The sequence below is a fragment of the Odontesthes bonariensis genome, chromosome 1 (assembly GCF_027942865.1).
Source record: "Odontesthes bonariensis isolate fOdoBon6 chromosome 1, fOdoBon6.hap1, whole genome shotgun sequence".
NCBI lineage: Eukaryota > Metazoa > Chordata > Actinopteri > Atheriniformes > Atherinopsidae > Odontesthes > Odontesthes bonariensis.
In genome coordinates, this window is record NC_134506.1 from 28,734,012 (window position 1) to 28,761,435 (window position 27,424).

Consider the following 27,424-nt stretch of genomic DNA (forward strand, 5'->3'; position numbering starts at 1 on the left):
CCACCCCTTTCTCCGCCCATCCTTGCAGCCATTGGTCAAGTATCCACCAATCACAGTAGAGCCGGGACCTGAGGGACTGCATATGCAAAATCCTGCTTAATATTCATAAGCATCTACCGGGGCTTTAAGTCGTTGATTAGGACAGCAGCACAGCTTTCTGTCCCAACTGCCCGGCTGGCTGGCTGTGTGTGTCTGCAGCCCCTTCTCGCTGGCTCTCACATACACACTGAACTCGCACGCTTCCTCACATCAACACACACACGCAGAGCTGATCAGTGCAGGCAGCGCAGAGCCTGGTAATTGTATTGCTCCCTCCAAGTGGAAGGAAGGACTGAGAGAGAGGAAGACCTGAGAAAGAAGAGGAGGAGAAAGAGGAAACATATAAAACTTTGATTCTGAAATATTTTTTCAATATTTTTCGCTGTTTTTACGGAGGAGGCTGACATGACAATGACCTGGTATCGCCGATGGATTCGGTAGGACACCCCTTATCCGAGTGTTTTTTAATGCACTCTGAGCAAGAGTAGGTAAATTTTACCCTTTGATCTTATCTTTTTATTCATCATTCAACTTGTCATTGTCATTGTGTTCCACTATGAGTGACTTGTGTGCGTGGGTGAACGTGTGCTGGTATGCTGCGGAGGTGGCCGGCACCATGTCAAGGTTGTTTCTGCTGTCAGGTAGCACGCGTTCACTGCCTGAGTGTGTGCATGTTGGAGTGTGTGTCTGTGTGTGGCTGCAGTATCCGGACAGCAGCTCTTACTCTTTAGGTAGGGGAGCGCAATTTCTGCCCCTCAACCTGAAAAGTGAGACACACACACACCTGTGCACACACAGACACGTGCACAGACACAGTTTTTCCTTCACTTTCTCTGTTTTCCAGACATTGTTTTAACTTTGAGAATGAGAATGTTCTTTGGACAAAACATCAACTCAGTTAGGATGTGTATGTCTGCATGTGCATGGGTTTATGCTTGAGCACATGCGGTTTAAGTGCATGATCATCCAAGCAGAGAATCTGCGAGGTAGCGGAGCATTGAGGTTACAGGAATAACGTGGGGAGACGAGAGGAGAAGGACCCATAGGAGGAAAGGGGGAGCGCTCCACTCTTAAATGCCAGAGGAGGTAGAATTTCAGACGGGCAGCTCAGCGTGTGGCCCCGCACAGGAATTAGAGACAGTCACACTCATAGACACACACACATACACAAACAAGCAAGTGCTGCTGAGCTGCTCCTTTCACCAACACTTTGCTCTTTTAGGTGTACGTGAAGGACTGTTCAAAATACTGATTAACTGATTGGCACAGCACACAGCAGCTGGTGTGCATTCTTCCACACATTTTTATGGAAATAAAAAATGAGGTATAGTAGGTGTAATAACAGCCGTTCTGTTTGTTTAAAACCTAAAACATTTTTTTAAGTGACATGTGCGGCTCATCGAGTGGACAGCACTCTTTCTGCACGTTGGTATTTCATTCATGGCATAGACGGTTCCAAATTTGCATTGCTCATAATTAAAGCCAGGATTTTAAATCAAACATAAATGAAATTTTGCTACAAATTAATTTAGTTCCTGGTGGTAAATAAAGTAAATAAATTCCAATGACTAGCACCAGATCAAAGCCACAGTTCAAGTATCTTTGTGGTACAGAGTCAAAAGTAAAGAAGTGGAAGGACAAAGTCAATCCAAAAGCTGATAAGGATGACATACTGATGTTTCCAAAACATGATCTCCTAAATATTTTTTAAGAAAACGGACAGTTTTATGCATGCTGTGAACCTGCCTCGTCTTTCTGTCTGCGCGTGTCTTTTAGATCCTCTTACCTACACAGCATGTCGAACAGGGAGGGACATTTAACAGAAAAGGGTAGATACAGAAATTACACCTCTACTTTATCACTGAAGTTGACTGTCTTTATGTTGAGATAATCCATTTAAAACAAAATTTAGAGGCTGTTTCTGTAAAGATTTTGCCGTCAACAAATAAAAGTAATTTGCAAGTTACTGAAGAGTTAGGTTCTCAAAAGACATGAAAGCTTTTTGAATGATTATTTGAATATGATAATATATATATTTTTTTTATCAGAAACAAGAAGACATATTGACTCCCTTTTGTAAACCAAACGGCTGAATGTCCTGAGCAAAGTGTGAATTTAGTATGCTTCCGACTACAGGGATACAGCCCTGGACACTGTGTCTGAGCAGTCTGTGTTGGTCTTTCAACAGTAAAACTGTGTCATTCTTTTTCAAAGAATCTTTTCCAGCTCGAGTTTAAAACTCTGTCTTTTAATTTTGAATAAGACAGGACAGGTTTTTCTCACCAAAATATTTTCCATGTATGTGTGAAAAGCATGAGAGGTGTGTTTAGTAATAAAGGGCAAAAACACATCCTCTCAGACAGTCGGCAGTGGAAAGTGTCTGCTTCACCTCTGTGTGTTTTAGTGAGTGCATATACATTGTATCACTCACATTTTTTTTTTTCTAGAGAGCTCTCTGGTCCAGTCACCCGTCTCTCCGCTCCTTCATCCATCCATCGATCCATCTGTACACTATTCTCATTTCTCTGCTCAGGCTTTGCCTTCTTTGCTTTGAGGCACTGCTTTCCTATACTAATTAAAATATTAGGGATAATGATGATCACATACCGATAATAATAACAACAAGTACCGCTTAAGCTGTTAACATAATTGCATTCCTCTCATGCCACCATACACATACCATTTGCATCTCATTAAAATATATTTCCGACAGTGACTTTTGTGAATTTGGTGTTTTTTGTCAGTGGGTGTGAGGGAGACGGACATGAGGTGAGACACAGCGGTCGTGCAGATTATTCAGCAAAAGGTTTGCAGAGCGATTTTGAAGAGAAACATAATGGAGCATAAGGGGTTTCTGTCGAATTGTTTTATACATGATGTTTCTACTTTTTAAAAAACATTTCATGGGTATTCAATGCAAATAATTTGTGTTTCTAAAAATCAAATGTTAATTTTTTTTTCTAAGTCAAAGTGAAAGATTGTTTAGTACCTGTTTGAGATTGGACTCAATAGAATGACTATCAAAAAAAACTCTTCATGAACATTTTACATTACATGACAAAGAAAAAAAAAGATTTAGTCACAACAATGTTTAAACACAATTTGAATCGATTTTTGACGAAGTTGGATATCTTATTTCTTGCTTACTTTTAAGCATGCAATCCGTGCCTTTTCTTTGCTGAATCTTGAAACATTTTTTTTGAGAAAAAAAAACTTAGCCATAAGTATTCCATAACAATCAGATTATTTTTTTCAAAATCTGCTCCAAAAAAAAAAATCACATTTGAAGGCCATTCAGTCTCCTTACAGTTCACTTGTCAAGAAGTGTTAAAGACAATTTCTCAATGTGGTTTTCATGTTTGTAATTTTTTTAATATGAGGAGAAAAGATAAACGTGGAATTAATAAAAATGAAATGAAAGTATAGCATAGTTTTAATAAACCGGCTTTTACGGCCTTTTTCTTTTCGTCACTGGCGTCTGCACTTTTTTTGCATTTTTTTCACGCCATGAGGGAGAGTAGAGACAGAGAGGTAAAGCTGGCTGGAGGGAGGCACGGGCGGGTGGGGGGGGGGGTGGGGGCGACCAAAGAGAGATTGCGTAAATTAAAATCCTTTTAATCTCCTTATAAAATCATTTACTTAATTCATCTGTCAAAGCATGTCAATATGTGCCGCTGTGATTTGCTGGGTGTGCGTGTGCGCTCGTGAGGGTGTGAGCGTGCGTCCACGTATTTGCATCTGTTTGTTGTCATGCATGGGTTCGTGCCTGCCTGCCCACATTTTGTGTGTTTGACCTATTGATGGCCTGTATGAGGAAGTGTTGTTCTTCTTTTTGTGTGTCTCCTTGTGTGCCTGTCTGTCTGTCCCAATGGAATTCATTGTCTGTCAGTTTTTGCATTGTATAAGTCTACACACACACGCACACACGCACACACGCACACAAAGACACGCACTCGTGCTGATGGCGGGCCTCTCTCTCATGTGAAGGGTCCGGGCATTCCAGTGGTAATTTTGTCCCGTAAAGAGAGAGATGCAATGCGAGGCGCACAGAGCGAGAGGTGCGAAGGAAGGGAAGTAAGGGAGGGGCTTTGCTTTTTGTCTGACACCCGCACTCAGTAGGTCCACCAGACACACACGTATGCATGACCGCACACACATGCACGGAAACACACACGAAGCAGAAAGCACATTGTTTCAAGCTAGAAACTGGCCAAACATGTACACATGCGCGGCCATCCTGCATGGATGAAGTCAGAAAAAACACACATTTATATACACAGCCACACAAAGATCAGTGAGGAAAATGAGATGAACCTTGAAGATGTGAATTTCTCTGATTTATGTTCGATCTATCAGTGCTCTGAGTGTGTGAGAGTATGTCACGGGTCAGTGCAGGCCTTTATGTGTTGAAAGAGCAGTAAGAGAGACTTTACCAGCTGTGACACACACACTCACTCGCTGCAATTAGCCATTACACCACACTGGCCGTGAAGCTGTGAGTGTGTGTGTGTTCGCGTGTGTGTGATTGAATGCCAAAACGCTGATTGAAAGAAGAGAGAGAGTGATATATGGTGAGAGGCAATGCCGCTCATCTCTTCTCCTTCCCCCCATCTATTTCTCCGCGGTGCTCATCTGCTCGTTCCCCGTGTTCCATCACCCATACATCTCCGTCATCCGTACATCAAAATGTGCATTCAATTATTATTGCTATTATCAATCTATCAAATCAGTTATGCTTCCTCTAAGAATTACTTATCATACAGCTGCATTCAAGCCTACTGTTACAAATTCTCTTTTTGACCACAGAGGTGAAGATTTACCGCTGGACAGATTTAATCTTTCATTCCCCAAAGCATGGGGTATTATTACAAGACTTGCAACAGTGAAGCATGACTTTCATTCATTTAGATTTTATGTAGATTATCAGCAGTTGTCCTCGATAAACTATCAAGCTGCACCTTAGATTAGGAGTGTGGTGTTTGTATGTGTGTGTGTGACCCCATCCTGTTGTCCTCAGGGCTTCTAATGCTGCTTCTCACTGCTAATTGAAGGAGACAGCAAAGACTGGGCCACAATAGAACAGATTTAGATGGAGAAGCGCCATGTGTATGCAAGTTGTCTGCATGAGATCGGAGAGGATAGAGAGAACAATGCAGGCTCAAACGTCCCGTCTGTCTTTTGCACTTTTTCTGTTGCGCTGTCCACGGGGAGAGCGCTATAGATTGGTTGGTTGGGTAGTTTTCTCCCTCTACATGCCCAAGCCAAGAGTATGATTAAATTGTCATTGTATCGACACAATGAAAGAGGGTTCAAAAAGACAAAAAGAGGAATGATACAGTAGAACGGGAAAGTATAGCTGCTAAGGGAGAAAGAAAGAAATGGATGACCATGCCGCCTTCCGGCTGACAGTGAAATATTCCTCCTCTCATCCTCCCATCATGCTTCATGTGTGTGCCTGATGGGGAGAGAATGACAGGCCAGCCTACCACCACACCTCTCTCTTTAGTTTTTTTTGGTCTGCCTTTCTCTCCTTTTTCTCTTTCGGTCGCTTTCTTTACATTCACTATCATCCATGGTGCTATTTACCAAGTTGATCGAACACTATGTAAATAGTTTTTTCTTTACACCGATATATTCACTTCCACTCTAGTTATACAGTCAATTGTTCTGCTACTGAAGAACGGATTTCCTCTGAAAAGAACAATTATGGGCCGGTAACACCTAACTAAGTCTTTCGAGGTACAGCAGGAGTTTCACTGCTGTGAGAAAATACCAAAAAGAAGGGGTCTAAAAAATTCCTGCTTACCTTCAACCTTAAAACAAATAAGTAAGTTATTTGTTACAATTTGTTTTAATAAACAATCTAAATTCTATTCATGAAAATGAATTGGGGAACATCTCTATAACATCCATTTTAAGAAATGTACAAATGTAGGTGTATTTATATTAACAACTCTTTGTTGTAGTAGGGAATACACGACAGACGAGTATGTTTAGAAGACAAAACAACTTGTCTTTTTTTGTCTTTCTATTCTTTGATTTTGTTTGGATAAATGATCTCAACAACATTCCTGCCTGCTGGTCCGTCTCACTTAATGCCCCAGAGTTTCAGCTGTGGAACGGAACTGCGCATGTCAGCGAGCGCATCGGTACACGTACACAGTGCGGCTCATGTACAATATTGTGCATCTTGCAGCACACTGAAGTTTCTAAAATATTGATGAATCTTGAATAAAATTTCTCAAATGATTGTTTTGAATTTTAAGTGTTTCACTGAATTCATTTTTTTTCTAACATGAATATTAACAAATTAACACAAATGTTACATTTTCACAGCTTTCACCGGTTAATTGATTCCAAACCTGTCAGCTTTGTTGTTCATTATCAGAAGCCAACAGCAGCTCCTCTAGACAAATTGCATATTTTTCTTCTCATACTTCTTTTCTTAAATGTACAGGACAAACAACACATATTTGATATTTAAAACACCACCAACTTTAAACAGTAATGGTTAAACCCTTTTGTTTGTCAAAATATTTATACAAATGCATACGTATATCAAATAAATTATTAAAGCATTATTGAAATAATAGACTAATACAAACAGTTTTTGCCCCCAGGATGTGCATTCCTTTGCGCAGCTGATCCACTCTTTTCTTCACCTCCGCTGATAATTCATTTTCCCTTTATCTCTGTCTTCCTTCACCATTCAGCCCCCCGCCACACACACACACACACACACACACACACACACACACACACACACACACACACACACACTTTCTCTCTCCTTCTCTTCCTCTCCACAGGCCCCTCCCTCGTGAAGCTGTCACCTTTCTGCACCCGCTCAGTCCCTATTAAGGCCGACAGCCCATCTGCCGCCTGCCCCGCTAACAGCTCCCGTCGCTAACGCTAACGTGCACACACATCCTCATCCTCTGACACACACAGGCCTGCATCCAACCCCACCTGTCCTGATGCACATGTAGTCACGCGCAGAGCAGCGTACTCCCACACATTGGTATATGGAAGTGCTCATCCACCCCCCATTTGTGATAATCTGGTCATTTTAATATGCTCAGAAAGGCATTTCGCATTAATGTTGAAACATTTGTGTCAGAGGTTTTTTTTCGTTAGCATTCACTAATATGTCACCATTCATTCACACTGCAGACTTTTTAGGCAATTATATGAACTTTTGTTATCAGGAAGAAGGAATGCTTTATGTGTGAAGAATGGAGTAAGTCAGCAGTCATATCTCAACAATTCTCAAGGAGATTAGTAATAAAAAAAAAGGGCCAAATTTTTTCTTAAAAGGCAAGAAATGATTATTACTCTCCTTAAAGAGAGGAGATAGACTGGATCTGCTTGCTCCTTTATCGTGCAAGCAGCTTTTTCACCTAGCTTTTTTGATCAGGTGTTCATCGACGTTTAATGGGTATACCTCAACTCTGCAACTGCGTTTTGGGCTCGTTTATGCATATTTAGGGATACACATTGTACGTGTGACTGTAACACATCACACTGCCCTGACTAGAAAGGTAATTAGGTAGGGCAGTTGCAGCTCTGTGTGCGTATGTGTGTGCGTTGTGGCATTTGCTCCCTTCAGGGATAGGTGCGTTTTGCATTAGCAAGAATGGCAACTGTCTCATCAATCACTGCATCACCGTGTCACAGAGGCGCACACACACACACTCACGCACACACCCACTCTCTCTCTCTCACACACACACACACACACACACACATTGTTTCGTGGTCATTCTGTTCACAGATGGGCCAGCAACACATGAGCGAGTCACTGAGCATCAGAAAGACACTCACAATCTCCCTACTTTTACGCACACACATTTCAACACATCCACAGCGTGTGCGCATCTGCCGGTTACAAGTACTGGCTGAATAGGTTAGGTATCATCTCATAGGTTAAAACCCTCTTTATTTCTCTCCCTTTTTATAAGTACATAAGTATTTAATGTTAATCTATTCAAATCAAATAATTACTGTGTAAGATTTAATTTTCTACTCCACACATGTTCTACACATGTATTGTAAAGAATTACAGGTAATGCCAGATTTAAATGACTGTCTGCTCATGCTAAGATGCCTTTTAGCCTAATTTTAATCCTTCAGAATGATCAAAAACCTGAGAAATCTCAGATTACTTTGCCATAAGTTATGAAGCATTAAAACAGAATCTCTCTTAGTAATCCGCAATAGTTTTAGTGCCCAGGTTAATGCAAGTGGCAGACAAAGCTTTTTTTCCATGTAGCTAAAATATTGCAATTGTCTTCTCGGAGCTTTGTTTTCTTTTTCATGTCAGGATTCGTGTTTTTTTTATTTTTTTATTCCTCTCCACACTTATTCTGGTATGTTGGAAGATCATAGAGTTAATTTAACGGCGGATATATGATTTGTAAAGAGGAAAGGGGAATTCAGACCAACACGGTCATGTGCACTTGGTACTGGATGTACGTTAGTATGGTGTAAAACCGGGGGGAAAAAAACAGCAGTATTAAGTGTTGCCTGTCTATATAGCATTGTGACACCACAACCAAAGCCAATAAGTGTCTGAAGCAGCAGCAGCAGAAAGATATTGATTCCTCCTATTCACCAGAGTGGAACTAAAACCTACATATTACACACCCTAGCCCTCTACCTCTCCCTGCACCAACCCAGCTCTGTGGGTGGATGGAGGATGGCTGTCAGACAAGTCATTGGTCTGCCTACCTGTCTGTCTACCTAGCCTCACTAAAACAAGAGGCCACATTGGGACAGCATCTCACGATTAGGCACACATTAAAGTCTGCATGGTGGTTGTTTGAATTGTAAACAGGTGTCTATCAGTTTGTGACACATGCCAACATCTTGCTCTGTTTACTGATACATTCTATCGGAGGAAACAAGCACATGTGAAATGGGTAATGATAGGAAAAACAATGGTCGTGCCAGAGCAAATTAAGCAAAAAAGCGTAGTCAGTTAACAAGTAACAACCAAAATACTATACTTTGCTAAATTTGGCATGAGAAGTTAACGTCAATGTCGGTATCAATTTGTAGAATTGGTTAGGAAATTTTGATAATTCAATATTTTTTATTAAGGATCTCCCTACTTTTTGCTGTGTTTTAGAATAGTTATAATTATTTCAGTGTATCTACACAGCAAAAAAATTATACACAATGGTCAAACTAAGCTCGCTCTATTCTCCCCCGATATTTTTAAGTGTAGAGCACGCAGACAATTTCATCACCAGCCCTGCCTTCTCTCGTCTCTCTCCTCTTTCTTGTCATTAACTGCTGAGACTGTCTTTTTTCAATCACACCGTGTCATATAATTAATTTATTTTTTAGCGACGGATGATTTTGATTCTGTTGCCTACGGTGACCTTATCACCTCAGAAACAGTTCTTCCCCCCGACGTCACGGTCGGGTTTGATTGACGGATGGCAGTCCCTCCTCTGGTGCCTTTACTATTTTACTCCCTCATTCTGAAAGCCTTTTTCGAGGCTAAAACTAGTAAAAGTCCTCTGACGTTAAACACAGCTGGACTCTGCTTCAATTAGCATCCTGACGCATCCACATGATGTTGCAGATGCGCGCAGGCAGATGTACTCTATAGGAGTGTGTTAACTCATTCCAAGACGAAAGCTTTACTGGTTTAAAATTACAACCTGTCCTCTGTGCGTCTGTCTGAAGGCTGTCTGCCCTTTTGCCTGTTGGCTGTGCTCAGCATGTCAGCCTTTGTGTCAGTCTTGTGTCGTACTGTGTTTATTTGAACCATTTATATTTTTCTAACCTGGTGTACATGCCTCTCTGTCCAAACTGAGCTAAGCAGTTACACACTTGAACAATAGCTATTTTCTTACATGTACTGAGGGCAAACAAATTTGAAAAAAACAGCAAACCGTGACGTCATTGTCTGCCCGATGTGTACATTGAATACATTTCATCAACGTTGCCAATTTTCATCCATTTGTCATCCACTGTTTATCTTAATATGTTTCATTTTTATCCCTGTCTGTAGCTTAAGTGAAAAAGTGAACATTTCTCATATTGAACAAATCTGGCTCGACTTTGCAGAGATCTTGGTGTTTTTTTTTTGCTGTAGTTTATTAATGTTCACTTGAATTGAGTTTTAAAAGCAAATTCTTATGGTCTATTAACTGCAGCAAACTGTTTGATACTTAATCAGACCTCAAAGGAAACGTAGGAAAGCTTCCCTTTCCCAACTGATATTTTTCTGCCTTTCATTGGCTGCATTTTCACTGCCATCCTCTCTTTTCTCACTTGACCCTGGCATACAGAATGAACTTATCGAAGGGGCCATTGGTGAACAGCAGCAGTGAAGAAAACTCCAAGTCAGCTTACAGTAAATGTGGCGCTGGCGCCTGGAGGATGCACCAGAGCTACGATCCACTAGAGGCCAACCACATGAGAGACGCACATGCCCTCTACAACCCCAGGTAAGAGAGAGTTGCAAAAGAGGAAAAGGACGTTGAATCAATTATTGTGTTCTTTTTTACAACATGGTCTTAAAGCTTAGATTAGAGTTAAAGAATAGCACACTGAAAGATCAGAAGCCTGTGTTTTGCTGGTCAGTGTGAATTAGAAATATTGCTGAGAGAGGTAACTTTTTTCCCGATTCTAATGTAGACGTAATATTTTTTGCTTTTCATTTTCTCATGTCACATGTTAAATATCTTTAATCTGTTTTTTTCCTCCGGTAATAGCATTTCACATTTTTTTAGTCAACACATTTCATTAGATGAGCTTTTTAAATAGACTATTTGTGTGTGTGTGTGTGTGTCAAATTGTGCCTGAGGCAACAGTTTTAACTGTCAGAATTTTCTCTCAGTTTTTAATGTGTTGTTGTCTCAACCTCTATGGATTCTTATAATTCATACAAAGTTCCCCAATTATTAAACACCATATCAGTTGTCTTTTATCATCGATGACAGTTTTAAAAGTTATTTGACAATTTTCATTCTAAATATGGTGAAAAAAATATCTTCACAGAAAGAGATGTCAATGTAAATCATATACTGCTGAAACTTGTTTCGGCTAACGAAAAGAAAAATGTTTTCTTTTAGAGGATCCTACCATTTACAGTTGTTTGTGCATGTCTGTGTGTGTGTACGAGAGCTATTTTTGCCATAAATATACTCACCCTACAAGGTCAAACATTTCGGTTCATTAGCCTGGAAAGCCAAGTTTTTTTTTTCTTTACCTGTAGCGCTATCTTCATATGTCACAGTATATCTCAAGAAATTTTTATTTAACTTTTGGCTGAAGGACCCCTTAGTAATGCAAATGCCTGACAGTGCAGAGGCTGTGTATGATTGGGTTGCAGGGAATTCCTTTTAGCACTGCTGTTATCCCCATGCCATCTGCATGTACTATAAAGTCACAGCACGAATAGCTTCAACAACCAAAGTGAACTGTCACAGTAAAGTGGAACCGGTTCTTGGTTTGTGGGGCAGGTTTTACTGAGCCTTACCGTGGTCCGTTTTTAGAACTGTAACAGTAAATAAGCTGCTTGTTTCATGTTAAAACACGGGGGTGTGATGCATGGATAACAGGCCCACATTCTCTCCTCATATTCTTCCTCATTCTCTACACCTTATTTCATCAGTCTTTTGATGAAAAAAATGTTTTGGGATAAACAATAGACACATGTGGCCGGATTGCAAAATTCTTATATATTTTTTTAAATGCTATATTGCATTATTTCTTATCATGCCTCTACACTTCTTACAGAGATTATACTTTACTCTCTGGATTTTTTGTTCTTGGAGTAAACAAAATTATGCTGTATGATCTGACTTTTTACCTTTAAGAAAACAATAATTTAATTTGTTATTGTTGTGGTATTGTTGGACAGCTTATCAGAACATTACTTAAGAGCGCATTGTCAGGTTTTTACAAGCTCACATATCTTTAAGTTGTCTGTATGTTTGTGTTCCTTTGTGTGACATAGACAAGGCAATCTTTGCCCAATAGGATTTCAGGGTTAGCCTAGGTCAAGCCAATTAGAAGTCTGGCAAGCCACTCTCACATAGACCTTCAGCCAATCACCAACACGCATTTGTACCACAATGTTAGTGTGTGTTAGCGTGTGTGGATCTTTTGGCAGGCAGCAGTGATGAGAGGTGTAAAGGTTTGCCCAGAGCAAGGGAGTCACGCCATGGCTTGAGGTCACACACTACATCAACACACACACGAACAGACACGCAGATAGACATACACTGCACTCTTTGTCCCTTGCATTTGCTCAAATTTTGGACCAAACTAATCGGCAGTTGAGGTTGTAATTGTGAGTACCACTGCCAAAGCTACGCCAAGCCTACATGGTGATAACTGTAATAATATCTGGTGAAGTTCACAACTTCGGATTTTAGCCTTTGATTCAGACTTGTGTAATGTTGTTAATCATAACAAAAGCATGCATTTTTCTCTCTCTCTCTCTCTCTATCTGACACATACACACGGTAGAAGGAGCCCAGTTTTGTACACACATCTGTGGTATAAGATCACATGAGCACTTCCGCAGGATATCTGACCTCCAACTGCGTTGATGGGATTTGGTCACGATTATATACTCACTCTCTCTTTCTCATACACACACACACACACACACACATACACACGCAAACAGGGAAATATATTCAGTTTAATTTGTTATCAAACAGTATAGTCCAAGTTATTATCATCACTCAGAAATAAAATGCAAGTTATGGTAGACTCTTACTTGAATTAGGACCCACCAAAAACCTGTAACTTTTTGTAGAAAACATTAAAATACATATTTGCTTTGTTTTTGCAGAGCCTTTTCTAAAATCCAGACTTTTCTGAACAATGAGGAAGTCCTGGATGTGCTCCTGGAAATCTGCAGTTTTCACTGGACAGCTACAGTATTATTCCTTGTGTTTTTATTTAGGCCATCAAATGATGGGAATGTGATTAATGTCAAGCAGCTAGGGTGCGCATGAATAAACACACACACACACTCACAGACTTTGTTGTAAACTGAGCCCAATGTAATCATAATGATAAAGCAGATTGCCTTAACACACAGATGGGCCTCCCAACAGCTCGTGTGTACGTGTTTGTGCGTATGTGTGTGTGTCAGTGTGGACAACGCTGATTGGATTGCAGATTTATAGAAGAGGATTACTGCAGGAGCAGGGAGAGAGAGCGAGAGAGAAACAGGGAGAGGGTTTCAGACACTCACCTCTCATTAACTTCCACCCCCTTCACCTCAGATCCCCTTATTCTCAATCATGGAGGAACACGCACATAAACTCACATAAAGACATTCACAGTTTAGATTTAATGTAAATGCAGCACATATTTTTTTGAAAAGTGAACCATCAAGATACTAAAGAAACATTTGGATTCTTGTAAATAGATACATTTTAATAATCATTTGGGGAAACTTCAAAAGAAAGTTTATATAACTGTTAAAGAATAGGTAACACAGCAAAGACAATATTACACAATTATTCTATGTTTGTATGATGATATTTTACAGCCACTTGCAATGCAGGATATGAATGGGAAGATGCTGTAGATGTGTCGAAGTACACAGAATTTAATTGAGGCGGACTGACCTGAGCATTGTTAGAGGGAAAATGGAAAAAGTTACAGCTGATGGTCAAAGACTGAATATGACAAAGACAGCAAAGAAACCAGGCAGTGAAACAGAGATGGACAGGGACAGTGGGCACTTCAGCAAACCTGATTATGACTGGATGTGAATTAGATTCCCTAACAGATGGTCCAGGAGCAAGGCTGTAAGGTGCATCAGCCAGCAGTGAGGGGATGGGAGGGGGAGGAGGAGGGGGAGGGAGGCATGTGGGGAAGAGAAGGAAGATCAGGCGAGGAGGCTGCGGAGACAAGTGTCAACAGCAGCTTGTGGGAGAGTTAATATGTGCAAACGTGAAATGCGTTTATGTCAGGCTAAGTATATAATATATATATGTATATATACTGTATATACATATATATATATATATATATATATATATATATATATATATATATATATATGTTTATATATACATATATACGAGTAACATGTATATTATGTCAAATGTGATCTACCTGTTTTTAGATGCATTATGTAGAATAAGGAATCCATTTTCACGGCTGCTGTGTATTATTGTACATACACTGCCTCTGCTACCCTCTCTCTGTGATGGATAGGTATAAATTGTCACAATCCTGTACTGACAGCCCAATTTCCCCAAATCTGATCTGCTTAAAGAATGCAGCTTTAACGCTCTACTCACTTGTGTCGTCTTTCCCTTTCTCCTCCACACTCTTTTCACACATTTCTTTTCCGTCTTGTATTCCACTTTTCCCCCTCATTCCCTCAGATCCAGCACAGTTTAACTTGACCAGTTAATCCTTTCTGCTCTTTTTCCTATTCCCTCCTTGTCTCTCCCTCCTCTTTCCCTCCCCTCTCTCTAACTCTTCCCCCTGTGTCACATTTGAAAGCCCTGTCATATTTACTGAGGTGGAAATCCTCTTTTACCATCTGCTTAATAAAATGTGCTTTTAATCCGATGGGGGGTATTTTGTTTTTGAACTCTGTTTTATTTTACTTCTCCATAGTTTCATTCAACGTGGCACCTCGCCCATGTCTGTGTCTCTGTTTGAAAGAAGGAGAAGGAGGACTGTACACCTCACTGTAGACAAAACTGTTGTGTGTAAGCATGCTTGTGTTTCTGTGTGTATTACAATGCATGTGTGTCAGCGATGACGGCAAGTGTCAGTAGTGCTAATGCTAAGCAATAACGCTGTTAATTGAAACGCACACTCACAACACACACAGAAAGAGAGAGGAAAAGCAACCTTGATGAATGACCTTTCTTTTATAAAGGGTCCTGTTATATACCCTGTCCACTCAAACATTTCCCACCAATATCTGGTGAATCAGCTAAATCAATTTGTATTTTGTGTAGTTGCACATTTTTTTCTTTTACGTGTGTATCATTTATAAAAAATATGATAGGTATTCTTGGAGGATTTGCTGTTGTCCACATTGACTGTCTTCCATAACTGTTTACCAACCAAGAGGATGCATGAAGTAATTTCATTGATTTTCACTCTTCAGCGTTTCCAGTAAAAGGCTGGAGGTCACTACAAGTACATGCTATGCAATTTACTCTGCTCAAATCCTAAACAGCTCTTGTCTGCATTCATTTTTGCATTTGTTCATTTCAAGAATGATATTCATAATGTAAATATCAGATGGTTTGTGTTTGGTGATAATGCTGCGCTCTGGATGGAGTTGAGCTGTTTGAGATTTGAAGCACTGTTCTTACAGCAGAACACCAACCTTACAAATACAATGACACACAGCAGATAAAGGAGGCAGAAAGAGAGAAAGAGAGGTAAGGAAAGAGAGACATGGTGACAAAGATAGTGCCTGGCTGCAACACACTTATCAGCTACTGCTCCACAAGAAAATGACCTAAATCATCAAGATTCCCATCTGACACACACACTCACATACGCACACACACGCACTCACAGGATGCCTTACATTTTAGCCTTGAACATACTCCCCTTTTTCATTTGTTTTCACTTAAATAACTGCAGCAGCACAGCTGGACTTTGAAATCTAAATTATGGTTCACAAAGGCCACGCAGTACTTAGAAAGGAATAGACAAGAAATACAGAGAAGAGGGGATGGCTCCTAAAAAATTAATTTTTCATACATTACTGTGACGATTGAAGACAATTGATAACTATTAGTATCACCAGATGTAACATAATGTTCCCCAATGGTTTTTAGTCTGAAAAGCACAACATTTTTAATCAATACTGTTGTGAGACCGCCCTGCACGCACAGCCTTCCACTGTCAAATCTTTTGTGTGTGGGTGAGCGCAAACCATATAAACGACATGATGCATCATAACACCCTCAGCAGCCTGGCTAAGTGTAACATAAGTGTAACTGCATGTGTCTGTTAGTGAATTGTTTGTGGTTGGTGAATCTGTCGGTCGCTTGAAGATTCATACCTACTGGGGAAGCACTTATAGTGCCTAAACACTCACATACACAGGAATATAGACACAAACACACACATTTCCTCTCCTCTAGTCTTTACAGCCCCACAGCCCATTGGGCAGAATTTGTTTTAGCCATTATCACATTGATTGTATGTAATCAGGGGTTTATTCTGCAGCCAATGAAGTGAATTACAGGTTTCCTGCCCGACTAACACTGTAACAATTGATCTGCTCCCTGGTGTGTGTGTGTGTGTGTGTGTGTGTGTGTGTGTGTGTGTGTGTGTGTGTGCATGAGGGTCTGTGTTTATGTAAGGTGTAAGGTGGTGTGTGTGAAGGGGTGTGGATGCACCAGCAAGAGAGAGAAGCAATGATAGAGGATGTTTGTATGTGAGAGGTAGAAATGAAGATTGTGAGGGATTGAGACCCTAAGAGAGCCGAGAAGAGAAGGTGAGGGAGAGCCCAGCAGGTGGGAGAGTGGTTTAGATTGACTGGCGCAGTTGGAGTTTTTTGATTTTTTTATTATTCATTTTCTGTCTGAAAACAACTATAATCATCAACTCTCTGTGACGCTGTGGAGCTTAACCCAACCACACACATGAACCCACACCAGCTCCTCATAGAAATACGCAGGCTCCATTTCAACTGCCTTTAAACCAGACAGCCACCAACACGTCTGAAATCATTTACCCAGAAATTATAATAAATAACACACAGCATAATTTGCTGTGCACTCATGTGCTATTGGTGACTGCTAATTCAGTCACCAGAAAACAGAGTGTGCTCTTGTTGTAATTGTTTTACAGCGACAGGGGCAGCCTGCTTTTTCTGAACTGATGTGAGCCGCTAAACAACGAGAGCTTACATGTGTTTTTATGCTCACTCATTGGTGTATCAAACTAACCCTCCACAGATAGGAGAGTGCTTCAAATTGAGAGAGAAATAGAGGAAAAAAAGAAAACAAACGGAGGAGTGTCAGGGCCAAAAAGCAATTTAGTGCTATTGATGAAATCATTCTGTTCATTTGATTATGGAAATATAAATGTATATTTCTCCTTTCCCCTCATTCTTTAATTCAATGTATTTTCTTCTGTGTCTTCCATGCTTCCTTCACTTTCTCTCCCTCCCAAAGCACCACCAGAACCATCTAGATAGAATTGTGTAAGGATTTCTCTCTCTTTCTTTTTTTCTTTTTGCTTATTGGACTGTGTGTTCTTATCAGCATTGAGAGCACAATGCTTGGTGTGATGGAAAGGTATTAGCCAACCCGTGGTGGCTACATTGTCAGCACTTCTACCCTTTCTGTCTCTATTGCCATCACTTCTGCCTCCTTTCTGTTTTTCATGTCCTTTGCTGTTATTCTTCTCGCCCCATTTTAGAGCCTTTTTTCCCCAAAGAATTTGCTTTTAAAATATATGGTTTTGGTATAAAGGTACTTCATTCTGTTACACCAGCTGGCACTGAAGTTCATCAGGATGTAGTCAAAACTGTCTAATATATATATATATAAAACTTCAGAGAGAGAGAGAGAGGCAATGAGAAGCGTATGCTGTAAACCTCTCCTCTATTCTCTGACAGGAGTGGGTAAAAGCAGTTTGGAGTTATTTGAGGATCAGTTTGTGTTTATGGCTGCCATCTAGCGAGGCAGTTGTACAAAGATTGTATATAATAAAAGATTGTGAGTGCACACAGACTGAAGGAGCGCACAGAAAACTGCACAGAGACCCACAGTGAGGCAGACTCATTGCTTTAATATGATGATTGTACGTTTGTCCTGGCCAGCTGTCAGGAGTCATGGTGCGTTCCCTCAAGAAGTGAGAGATAGAGAAAATGACAGGGACCGACTTGGAAATGTAGACAAGTAAAGGTGGTAATCTTTCTAGTACATATTTTTGTGTGTGTGTGTGTCTGTGCTCTTCCTCAGGAAAGAAATAGTCAAATAGAACAGCTAAATATTGGATGTCTGCAGGCACTAAAAAGTTACTTTGTCCCTTTGAAATCGGTGTCAAAAACTCCATATCTATGGTCAGTTTCGTCAGTTTGTTCAAGTAAAGAATAAGTAAAGATTCTTGATTCTTAATCTTGTACAAGATTAATTCTGATTTACTATGGATTAGTAAACCAGATCTAAAGAAGTTGATGAAATAATTAGTATTATTATCTGAGTAACCTGAGTAAAATGTATGTATCTACTGTGTAATAGTCACAGCTCACACTTGTCATTCAAGTTGGCCGTGCCTAAATCGGTCATATACATGTAAAAGTCCCGTTCTGCATGGTAGTCACGAACTGTGCAAAATTGCTTATGGTGGTGGTTTGTTCATAACCTACAACCCTTAGGGGGGCGTCTTCTAAACTGATGACCCCACTGGGGGCAGGAGGTACTGCAAATCTCAGAACCAAAAATTTTTATTACTCTCTGAAATACTACTTTTGAGCCTTTCCACACAAAAATATAATAATTCTTGAGTGTTTCCTTTCCATGCTACAAAGACTTGGTAGGATGGGGCAGTGGTGGTGTATTACGTTTAATACAAAGATACAACAGTTTTTGTTTTTTTTCACTTCTGGGCTACAGTACCAGGATAAAACGCGACTAAATTGCAGTTGTGGGATGTAACACCACTGTCAATGAAAATAAATATCTGCCTGAGCACTGTACGTACACAGCCACACATGTAAATATGTTGTCTTGCTGAAAAGGTCAGCAAAGTCACCATGATAAGCCACCCAAAAATGTCAAGTGACAAAAAGTAGGGTAATTTTGCAGGACCTGACTGTTTGTTTGCATAAACTATGATGAACATAAGTAACAAACAGACAAAACAAAGATACAAAAAAAAGACGTTGTAGTTTGTCTGGAACATGGTTCGCTTTTTGTGATTTACATTTTAAAGGGATTAAGTTGCCGATCTGGAACAGCAATTTTCAGTTTTCATACTCTAAAACAAATACATTTTATGAATGTTTTATTCCACTTGATTAAGTTTGGTTGATTGAGTGTGAGAGTTTAAGAAACTGTGCAACACCGGGCCGTGCTTTTCAAAACACAACAACTGTTACTAATTACATCACTGTATAAACATGCAGCTCTTCCACCACATTGCATAAAGATAAACAAGATGGTATGAAAAAGTCGTTCTAAACTCTTTTCTTTTTCAGAATTGAATAAAACACTAAAGACACCAAAGCCTGATTAGTGCTCTTCTTTACGCTGTCCATATTCTTTAGACCCTTGTGAATAGACAAAAATGAAAAGAAAAATATTAAATCCTATTTCACTTTATATGAATTTTGCTAAGCACCTGAAAACATAAAGAATTGATAAAGCAAAGACCAAGCCCCTTCCTTCTCTCTTCACACTCATCTGAAGAACAGACAGGCACAATAAGACTGCTCTTTCAGCATTGAGCCTTCGCTACACAGCACCATAATTATACTGATAACATACATACATAAATGCATTCAACCTCTCACTCGGCACAGCGCACTGGCTGTGATTTCTTAATCTTCTTTCCTCTACTCCTCTCCTCTGCGCGCTTGTCTTCTTTTTTATTCTTTTTATTCCTCCCCCTACGACTGCCATTATTTTTCATGTATAAGCAGAGTGAGAGTGAGCAAGAGACCAGAGAGGAGCAAAAAGACATGATAGAGTAAAAGAGAGGGAGACGAGACTGGGATGGAGAATGGAAAGAGATCTTTTGGCACTTAAACTCTTTTACTTAATGGTACTCAGAGGGATTGACGGTCGAAAGGAGGGGCACAAAAGAGCATAAAGACTGAAAAAGGAGAGATTAAATCATCACCATCACATCATCAACTTAAATGGGTCTACTCACTTTATCTGTCACCACTGTTTTCATTCCTTCTGCAGGAACAGAGACAATCCCATGTGATCTCTTTCCTTCTCATCATTCTCTCCCACATTTACAGTCACTTATTTCTTGCTTCTTCTACGCTTTATATGTGTTTCTTTCTCCTCCTCATCCCTCTATTGACTTTCTTACTTCCTTTTACCAATTTCCTTGCTCTTGATTTGTTTCCACACCTTTCTCACAATGTTCCTCTTATTCAAAACTAAAGGCCCACCTTGGTATCAGATAAATGGATTTATAGACATTGGTGAATACCACAAAGCCACCGTTAATGGACTCACAGAATTAGAGGGGCCTGCAGAAATGGAAGGGAATAAAGACGTAGATTAAATAAAATATATGATGAGAGAGTGAAAAAGGCCAAAGTGTTCCACATCAAAAACCTCACATAAATTTATTTAAAAAAAAAAAGAAAAGTGCATCAAACACATTAAAGCTCATTTGAATACCAAACAATCAGGTCTAAAACTGCCATGTGGCACGTGAATATCATCAGTCACTGCAGCTCCTGCAACTTGGCTTTCTCACATTTTGTCTGTGTTTTGCTTTTCCCCATCTGCCCATCCGTTTTCCAGTCTCTATCCTTTTTTCGTTCCCCCACCTGAACAGCTTTCCATTCTCTGTCCAGGCACCGTGTGTGTTTTATTGGTCCCTCTAGGATCGGGATCTTTTACAGGCCGACTGGACTTTAAAGGCCCCTCGTTTAGCAGCATCCTGCCTTAATTAAAAACCCCTTTTGTGCTCTCTGCCTTCAACAATGAAAAGAGAGTGAAGGGAGGGAGGGCAGGGTCAGACGGACAGTGAGTAGTAATGCGAAGAGGAAGAGAAAGAGATAGAAGAAGAGAGAGAAAGTGAGATGGCACTGAATAGGAAGTGATAGGGAGACAGGCAGATAGATAGTAAGGTAGACAAAGAGAGGGATGGAGAGATATGGACAGAGAGAAGATAGCTGTTAATTACAACTGCCATTAACAAGACACCAGTCAGCCTCCTCAGGGAGAGGAAGAAGTATAAGCAGGAGAGGAGAGAGGGAAAAGAAGAAGAAGCAGAACAAAAGATGAGGAGACGACTTCTGTGATAAACTGGCACTGATTTGACATTTTGCCTTTTTTCCGATAAACATTATAGGCTGCTTTTGGATTGTGTGGCCTCTACTGTTTTCTAAAACTGTGTCTATGAATGTGCTTGAATGTGACCACGTATGATTCTGAGTCTTTGTGTATGGGCTGTCTTTGAGATGACTGAGCAGCAGAGGGGCTGCTTACTGATTACCTTCATGTTGAACAAGTTGCTATTGACTGGAGAGTGACGGATGACCTCGGCCCCTCGGTGTGAATATGTTTGTGTGACTATGTGGTACCATAGATGCCTCTCTGCTGATCTCCCACACATGATTTCTCTCATGAGAAACAATCTTTTTTTTTTAAGTCTCTTTTTTTCTCTCTGTGCACATAATGGTCAATCATTTCTCTTTCCATTTGTAGTTTGTGAGAGAACTCACTCCAAGGAGGAAATATAATATCAGATTAATCATTGCTATAACAGAATGTTCAAATTTGTCTTTTTGTAACTTTTCCCTCTCTTGGTTGTGTCTCTTTTTTATATATAAATTACATATATATTTCAGCTTGTGTTCTCCTTCATCTTCTTGTATTTTCCCTTGTCTCACTCAGGCTTCTCTGCAGAATGTCCAGTAAGGAGCGCCACCTTGATTCCAATTGTCCGTCCTCTTATATAAAGACTGAGCCATCGAGTCCTGCCTCCCTGACTGACAGTCTAAACCATCACTCCCCCGGTGGCTCCAGTGACGCCTCAGGCTCATATTCGTCCACAATGAACGGCCACCCTAACGGCTTAGACTCTCCAAGCCTTTATGGCTCCAACGCAGGACCTCTGGGACCTGCAGGTGGCCCTGGTTCAAAGCGCTACGAGGACTGTTCATCAACTATTGGGGAAGATTCGCAAATTAAGTGCGAGTACATGTTGAATTCCATGCCCAAGAGGTTGTGTCTGGTGTGCGGGGACATTGCGTCAGGGTACCACTATGGAGTGGCATCGTGTGAGGCCTGCAAGGCTTTCTTCAAACGCACCATTCAAGGTTAGCTCCCATTTTGTCTTTGTGCCGACAGTTATCCCTGTGTTTGTCTGTCTCCCTCTTGTTCATTGTTTGTCTGTACAATAATCTGTGATCTATTAGACTGAGAGGCAGACCTTAAAGATGTCAGCAGAAGTTTTTCGTTCGTTAAATTTTTTACAAATGTGCCTTCATTAAGCTATTGCAAAAAAATTAAAAAGTCGTCAAAGATACCGCAAGATGTCATCAGAGTGTGACTGCGGGGAATACAATGTGAGATGTCAAAGGTAAGCATATTCCTCTGCATTTTGAAGTAAATTCCCTCTTTAAAATGGTGCAAACATGTACGAATCCTGCCCACACCAAATAATGTGAACCTTACAGACACATTGAAATGTACTCTCTCACTCGTGCACTTACACCTGAGCAAAATCCAGGACATATGATGAAAGCCTCAGGCCATCTGTAAACCCAGATTTTTATATGGTACGTCTCCCCCTTTGTCTGCTAAGTGAGCCACCAGGACACCTACACAGTCTATTTTTTCCTCTCTCCGTCGCTATTTCTCTTTTCACCATACATGCACGTATATAGACACACTCGTGTACAGACATTCGGTCATGTACACACATACGCACCAACTCCAAAATGCCACCTCCCATTTTCACCCACAACCTTGACCTCTTCTTCATCGACAGCAAAAAAACAATTTCCTGGGAGTGTTTGCATTCCCAGATCTAGCTGCTTATGCTAGAAGAGTGTTTCCTATAAGCTTGTTTTCTAGGAGATAACATAGTGTCACAGTAAGGCCAGGGGTCATGTCTCCAGGTCAAGAGTTCATGTAAGGGGGTAAAATGGAGAAAGGGATAGAGCAATAATCCACATGATGAGAGGAGCACCAGGAATTAGTCTCCGTAATCCTTTGCATATGTCTTGTTGGGGCTAGCATTAGTGCAGGAAGTGCACAGGTATCTGGACTTTGCTCTGCAGATTTTGAGAGTATTAATTTAATACTCGACTCTCTACTTGATCACCATCACATCCTTTATTTTCCCCATGAAGGTCAGTTTGACAGCCAGTTTGCCGGACAGCAAGCCAACCTTAGAAACTGAGGAAATTGAGGAATGTATATAATTTCACAATTGTTGCACAAACAATGGAGTCAAGATGACCTTTACTTTTCATTTCAGAGTTCTATATAAATATAAGAATGTACACTAAGTAATTTCATGCAAAGAGGGAGCAGATCTTGTAAAACAGGGTAGCACAGTGGGTTTTTCTACAAGGCTGGAGATGTGTGTTGACAGGATTTTACAATATCAGCCTGATGCTACACAGACATGCGAAGTTAATGAAATTCTTGATAATTATGAACGTGCATAATATCACTGGGCTTATTTTTATAAACCCATTACCTAAAAGTCCATGAAGCAAATTTAGGTATGGATTTTTAAATTAGGAGCACCATGGCAGTTTGAGAGGTGGTCAACAAGTGAGAAATCTTTTTTAAGAGGTTGTGTTTGGGTAATAGTCTTTTATGATTTGTGCTAGGTTTTTTAGATAACCATTAGGTCCCATCAGTCAGCCAGATGGTCCTCATGTCACTCAGTCTGCCACCGCAATAACCAAGTCACCAGTCAGCCTGCAAGCCAGTCAGCTGTTATCGATCCTCTGAGTCAGTCAGTCATATCAGACAGGATTCATCTATCTATTTTTCCATCCATCCACCTATCTGTACTTGCTTTCTTTTGCCTCTGATAAGCAGCTTTCCCTTTAAAGCCCCAGAGACAGGAAGATGTGGGCAGGAGGAAGTCTTATATTCACTGGATGGCCACCACTACCTAGCGATGACCTGTATGTGTTCAATATGGGATGAGATCAGAGCAGGGTGCAATCCTGACACACAGATTTGAGCACACATGTGCAGAGATAAAGGCAGAAAGAAATGTGTACACACACAAGCTCAACCTGTTGGGGCACATTCAAAGACATGTCATAGACACTGGCCTTTGTGAATAGACAGTGACACACATGACCTTGTAATGATTCTGTAAATAAGTTCAACTTTCATTGCTCTTGTGCCATTTCATTTAGAGGGCTTGTTAAAGATTACATACAGTAGGTCGGGACACAGTTGCAAAGCGAATACAGTAGCTGTATTAATTGTGGTGACGGCAGATCCTCTTTTGAGTCTGAACATGAACAGTTGTAAAGGTACATTCAGTCCTTCACTTAAGTGCTTCCAGTTTAATTTTGTTTGTAATCCTTCAACCTTATGTTGTGGAAATGTTGCATTTAAGGATGGCTAAAGGTTATGGGTCAAGACCTTGGCTATGCTTGTCACAGGATTATTGTTGGAGAGGGTTGTGATTAAATTCATCAGGTTGATGATGCAAAAATGATGGGATGGGAGGCCATACGGAAAATGAATGCACTGCTCATTAATTTAAATGAAAACTTATTTGACGAAAGCTATTCACACTAACAACTTACAATGCAAGTTTAGGAAGACAGCCACTTTCTTATTACTTATATGAGAAAATCAGCTCATGGATTGCATTATTTGGAACAGTTATATGTTAATGTTTGTGTTGAAAGTAGGACCTGGAAATTTGACAAGAAAACTTGTCACAATACTGTTGTCTTTACTGATCAATCTAGATCTCATATCAAATTTAATCAGGCTTTCAATATGCATGTGTACAGATGTATATTTTATATTTATGTTACACATAAAATTAAATTAAATGAAAATACTTTATTTATCCCAAAGGGAAATTTTATCATCATTACATAAGCAGCATAATGCTGTCATATTTCCTGTCTCACTCATATTAATGTCCCTATCAGCTTCCAGGCTGTTGCGCTGACTCTAGAGACTGCAGTTAAGTCAGTTATACTTGTTCAAATTTTCCTCATATTTCTCCAATGCCATATTTGGAGCGTCCACAATGACACATTCTCTTTCTTTTCTCTGCCTGTTTTTCGCTTGGTGCTTTCTTGAGACAAAAATGAATTAAAAGACTCAAATATTGCAACAGAAGTTAGTGTTTAGGTAGAAACGGTATAACACAGCAGGCCATGTTTCCACATATTTTTTTTTGTGTGTGTCTGTATCTGTTCATATAAAGGAAAGGGGCCGATGCAGCATGATTCCGTGTGTAGGCCCTTTGCAAAATACAGAGAAAGAGGGGTTGAATAGAGGATGTTACGATCTAGAATAGGAAAATATTACAAACTAATTAATTACCTCAACAATTTGGGAGGATAATGTGAGTTGACACTCTCAGTGTCTCAGTCTCAGTCTCATCCCTACTTTGGTGCCTCCTATGCAGTCCAGTCATTCTCCCCCACATCATTCAGTCCTCTTTGCTGCTGGTAGCTTAAGCTGTGTTTTGCGATAATAGGCATGTATTTTGAAGTGATAGCCAGACACATTGTGTTTTGTCGCATTTGGTTGTGCTGGGAGACAGGTCGTTAGGTCTATCAATGGACTGACTGAAAACGAGAAAGGTTTATCATCAAAATCATCCTAAATTTAATTTTGATCTAACTAAGAGACTGTTTTATCACCCAGCCCTTACCATAATATTACTGTTAATGATTGTTCAGATGTAGACAGTACCTCTTTGGATCCCCTGGAACAAATGGATCATGACATTATATTTGGCTACCCCGCGCAGCTAAATTCATCCACACTGTGTGTGTCTCTGTGTGGGCTGTGCGTCCGTGTGTTCATCCAAATGTAAATGAACCAGAGTTTATGTGCACATCTGAGCACATGGTCTTGTTGTGTATGTGTTGGCGTGTGTGTCCTGGCAGGAAAGCAGGGCCAGTCTCAGATGGGCAACGGTAGACATATTGGTATGTTTCAACCCATTAGCCAATAAAACCACAGGTAATCACCAAAAAAACACCTCCAGCTGGACAGGGAGGAGAGCATGGAGTAGAAGAGGAGAAGAAAGGGGGAGGAAAGGAGAGGTTCATATAGACAATAAGTGGAGATAAGAAATTGAATAAAAGGAGGAAGAAGAAGGTGGACTGGGCACATGAATGTAGGAAGGAATGAGTGGTATGAATCCACTGGCATGTTTCTGCATGTGTGTGTGTGTCGCACTGTGGAGGAAGTGACTCTGGCAGCTGCTGTTTCTGTGGCGTCAGTCCAGCGACACCTGACAACCTGCATCTATCACTCCCTTATTGAGAAAGAGGGATAAAAGGGATGGTGGAGAAGGGCAAAGGATGGAAGACAGAGGTATACGTCAATGAAATGGAAAGAAAGAGGAAACAAGACAGAAAAAGAAAGGTGGATGAAAGCAGGAAAGAGGAATATGGAAAAGGTAATAGCAAACTAAGTTGTAGCTGGTATGGTAGTAGTAAGGACAGAACAATTTGTTCATATGCCTAAAATAATTCTTTGAAAGATAGTATGTCTAATCTAGATGCTCAGATAAGTACAAACATATTTTTATCTACAATGGTATCCTGAGCTAAGGATTGGATGTGTTAGTGTCAAATCTGGATCAGGATCAAGTCACTTCATGATGTATCCTGCTTTCCGATATAATATTTTCTGTTGCTCTCACATTAAAGTATATCATTGAATTCTAAGATACTAAACTTAGAAAGAAGACGAAGGTTTAGATCTGCAAAAGGCAAAATGAGACACAGCATAAAAGAGGACGACAAGCCAAAGCTCGGCAACATTCATATTACACAGTCTGTATAGTAGTGGTGAATTGTCATGCAGAAGGTGGACACATCTCAGAGGAGATTGTGGGGGATTTGAGGTCCTCCTATATCCCCCTCATTCACACATGCACACATATGCAGACCCACCCGTTAGACACAGGAGCCCTCAAGAGCTATGAGATTCTGATGTAAAGCCTTTTACTCCAATTTCTACCTATACCCCCACTCTGAAGCAAATGGTTCATGTCTACGTCTGAACAAACAGAGTATACAGTCAGCTGACACATAGGTTACATATTTCCACGTCACACTTTACAATTTGCAGCTCTAATTTTGGCCAACCCAACAACTTTTTCACAGGCATGCTCATATAAAAGTCTTCTGCACTTGTAGTTAAGGCTGTTGTAGCAATTTATTGTGAACTGAAGTTTCACGAACATTGTTATTTTTGTCATAGGTGTCACTGTGAGCAATTGATAAAATCTATTGTTATGACTGCTTCTTAAGCTTGTTTCCACAGACACACAAAGCATGGGTTTTTGTCAACAGTAATTCTTTTGGTGATGATTTAACATCCTGCATTTAGCCTCAATATTGCCAGCTCTAAAAGTGTCTCTGTATTGCAGGCAAGCAGGGCTTGTGTGTCTCTTTGAAATAACAAGGTCTTGCCCATTAAGCCATGCAGATTCTGTGTCATTAGCACATGTAGCCTTATTGCGAGGGAAG

General features: G+C 40.3%; 1 protein-coding gene across 7 annotated transcripts in view; it reads left to right on the plus strand.

The window, feature by feature from the left end:
* esrrga (estrogen-related receptor gamma a) overlaps window positions 1–27,424 on the plus strand; it is a 160,407-nt gene that overhangs the window by 87,223 nt on the left and 45,760 nt on the right. For 4 of the 7 annotated variants that reach the window (XM_075463047.1, XM_075463085.1, XM_075463057.1 and 1 more), the window contains exons 2-4: window positions 29–523; window positions 10,344–10,502; window positions 21,606–22,030. In XM_075463047.1, coding sequence (XP_075319162.1) covers window positions 468–523; window positions 10,344–10,502; window positions 21,606–22,030 — 640 coding nt within the window. In that variant the 5' untranslated portion in view covers window positions 29–467. Of the gene's footprint in view, window positions 1–28; window positions 528–10,343; window positions 10,503–21,605; window positions 22,031–27,424 lie in introns of those variants that run through there. The other 3 variants (XM_075463065.1, XM_075463075.1, XM_075463104.1) reach the window with 2 other exon arrangements.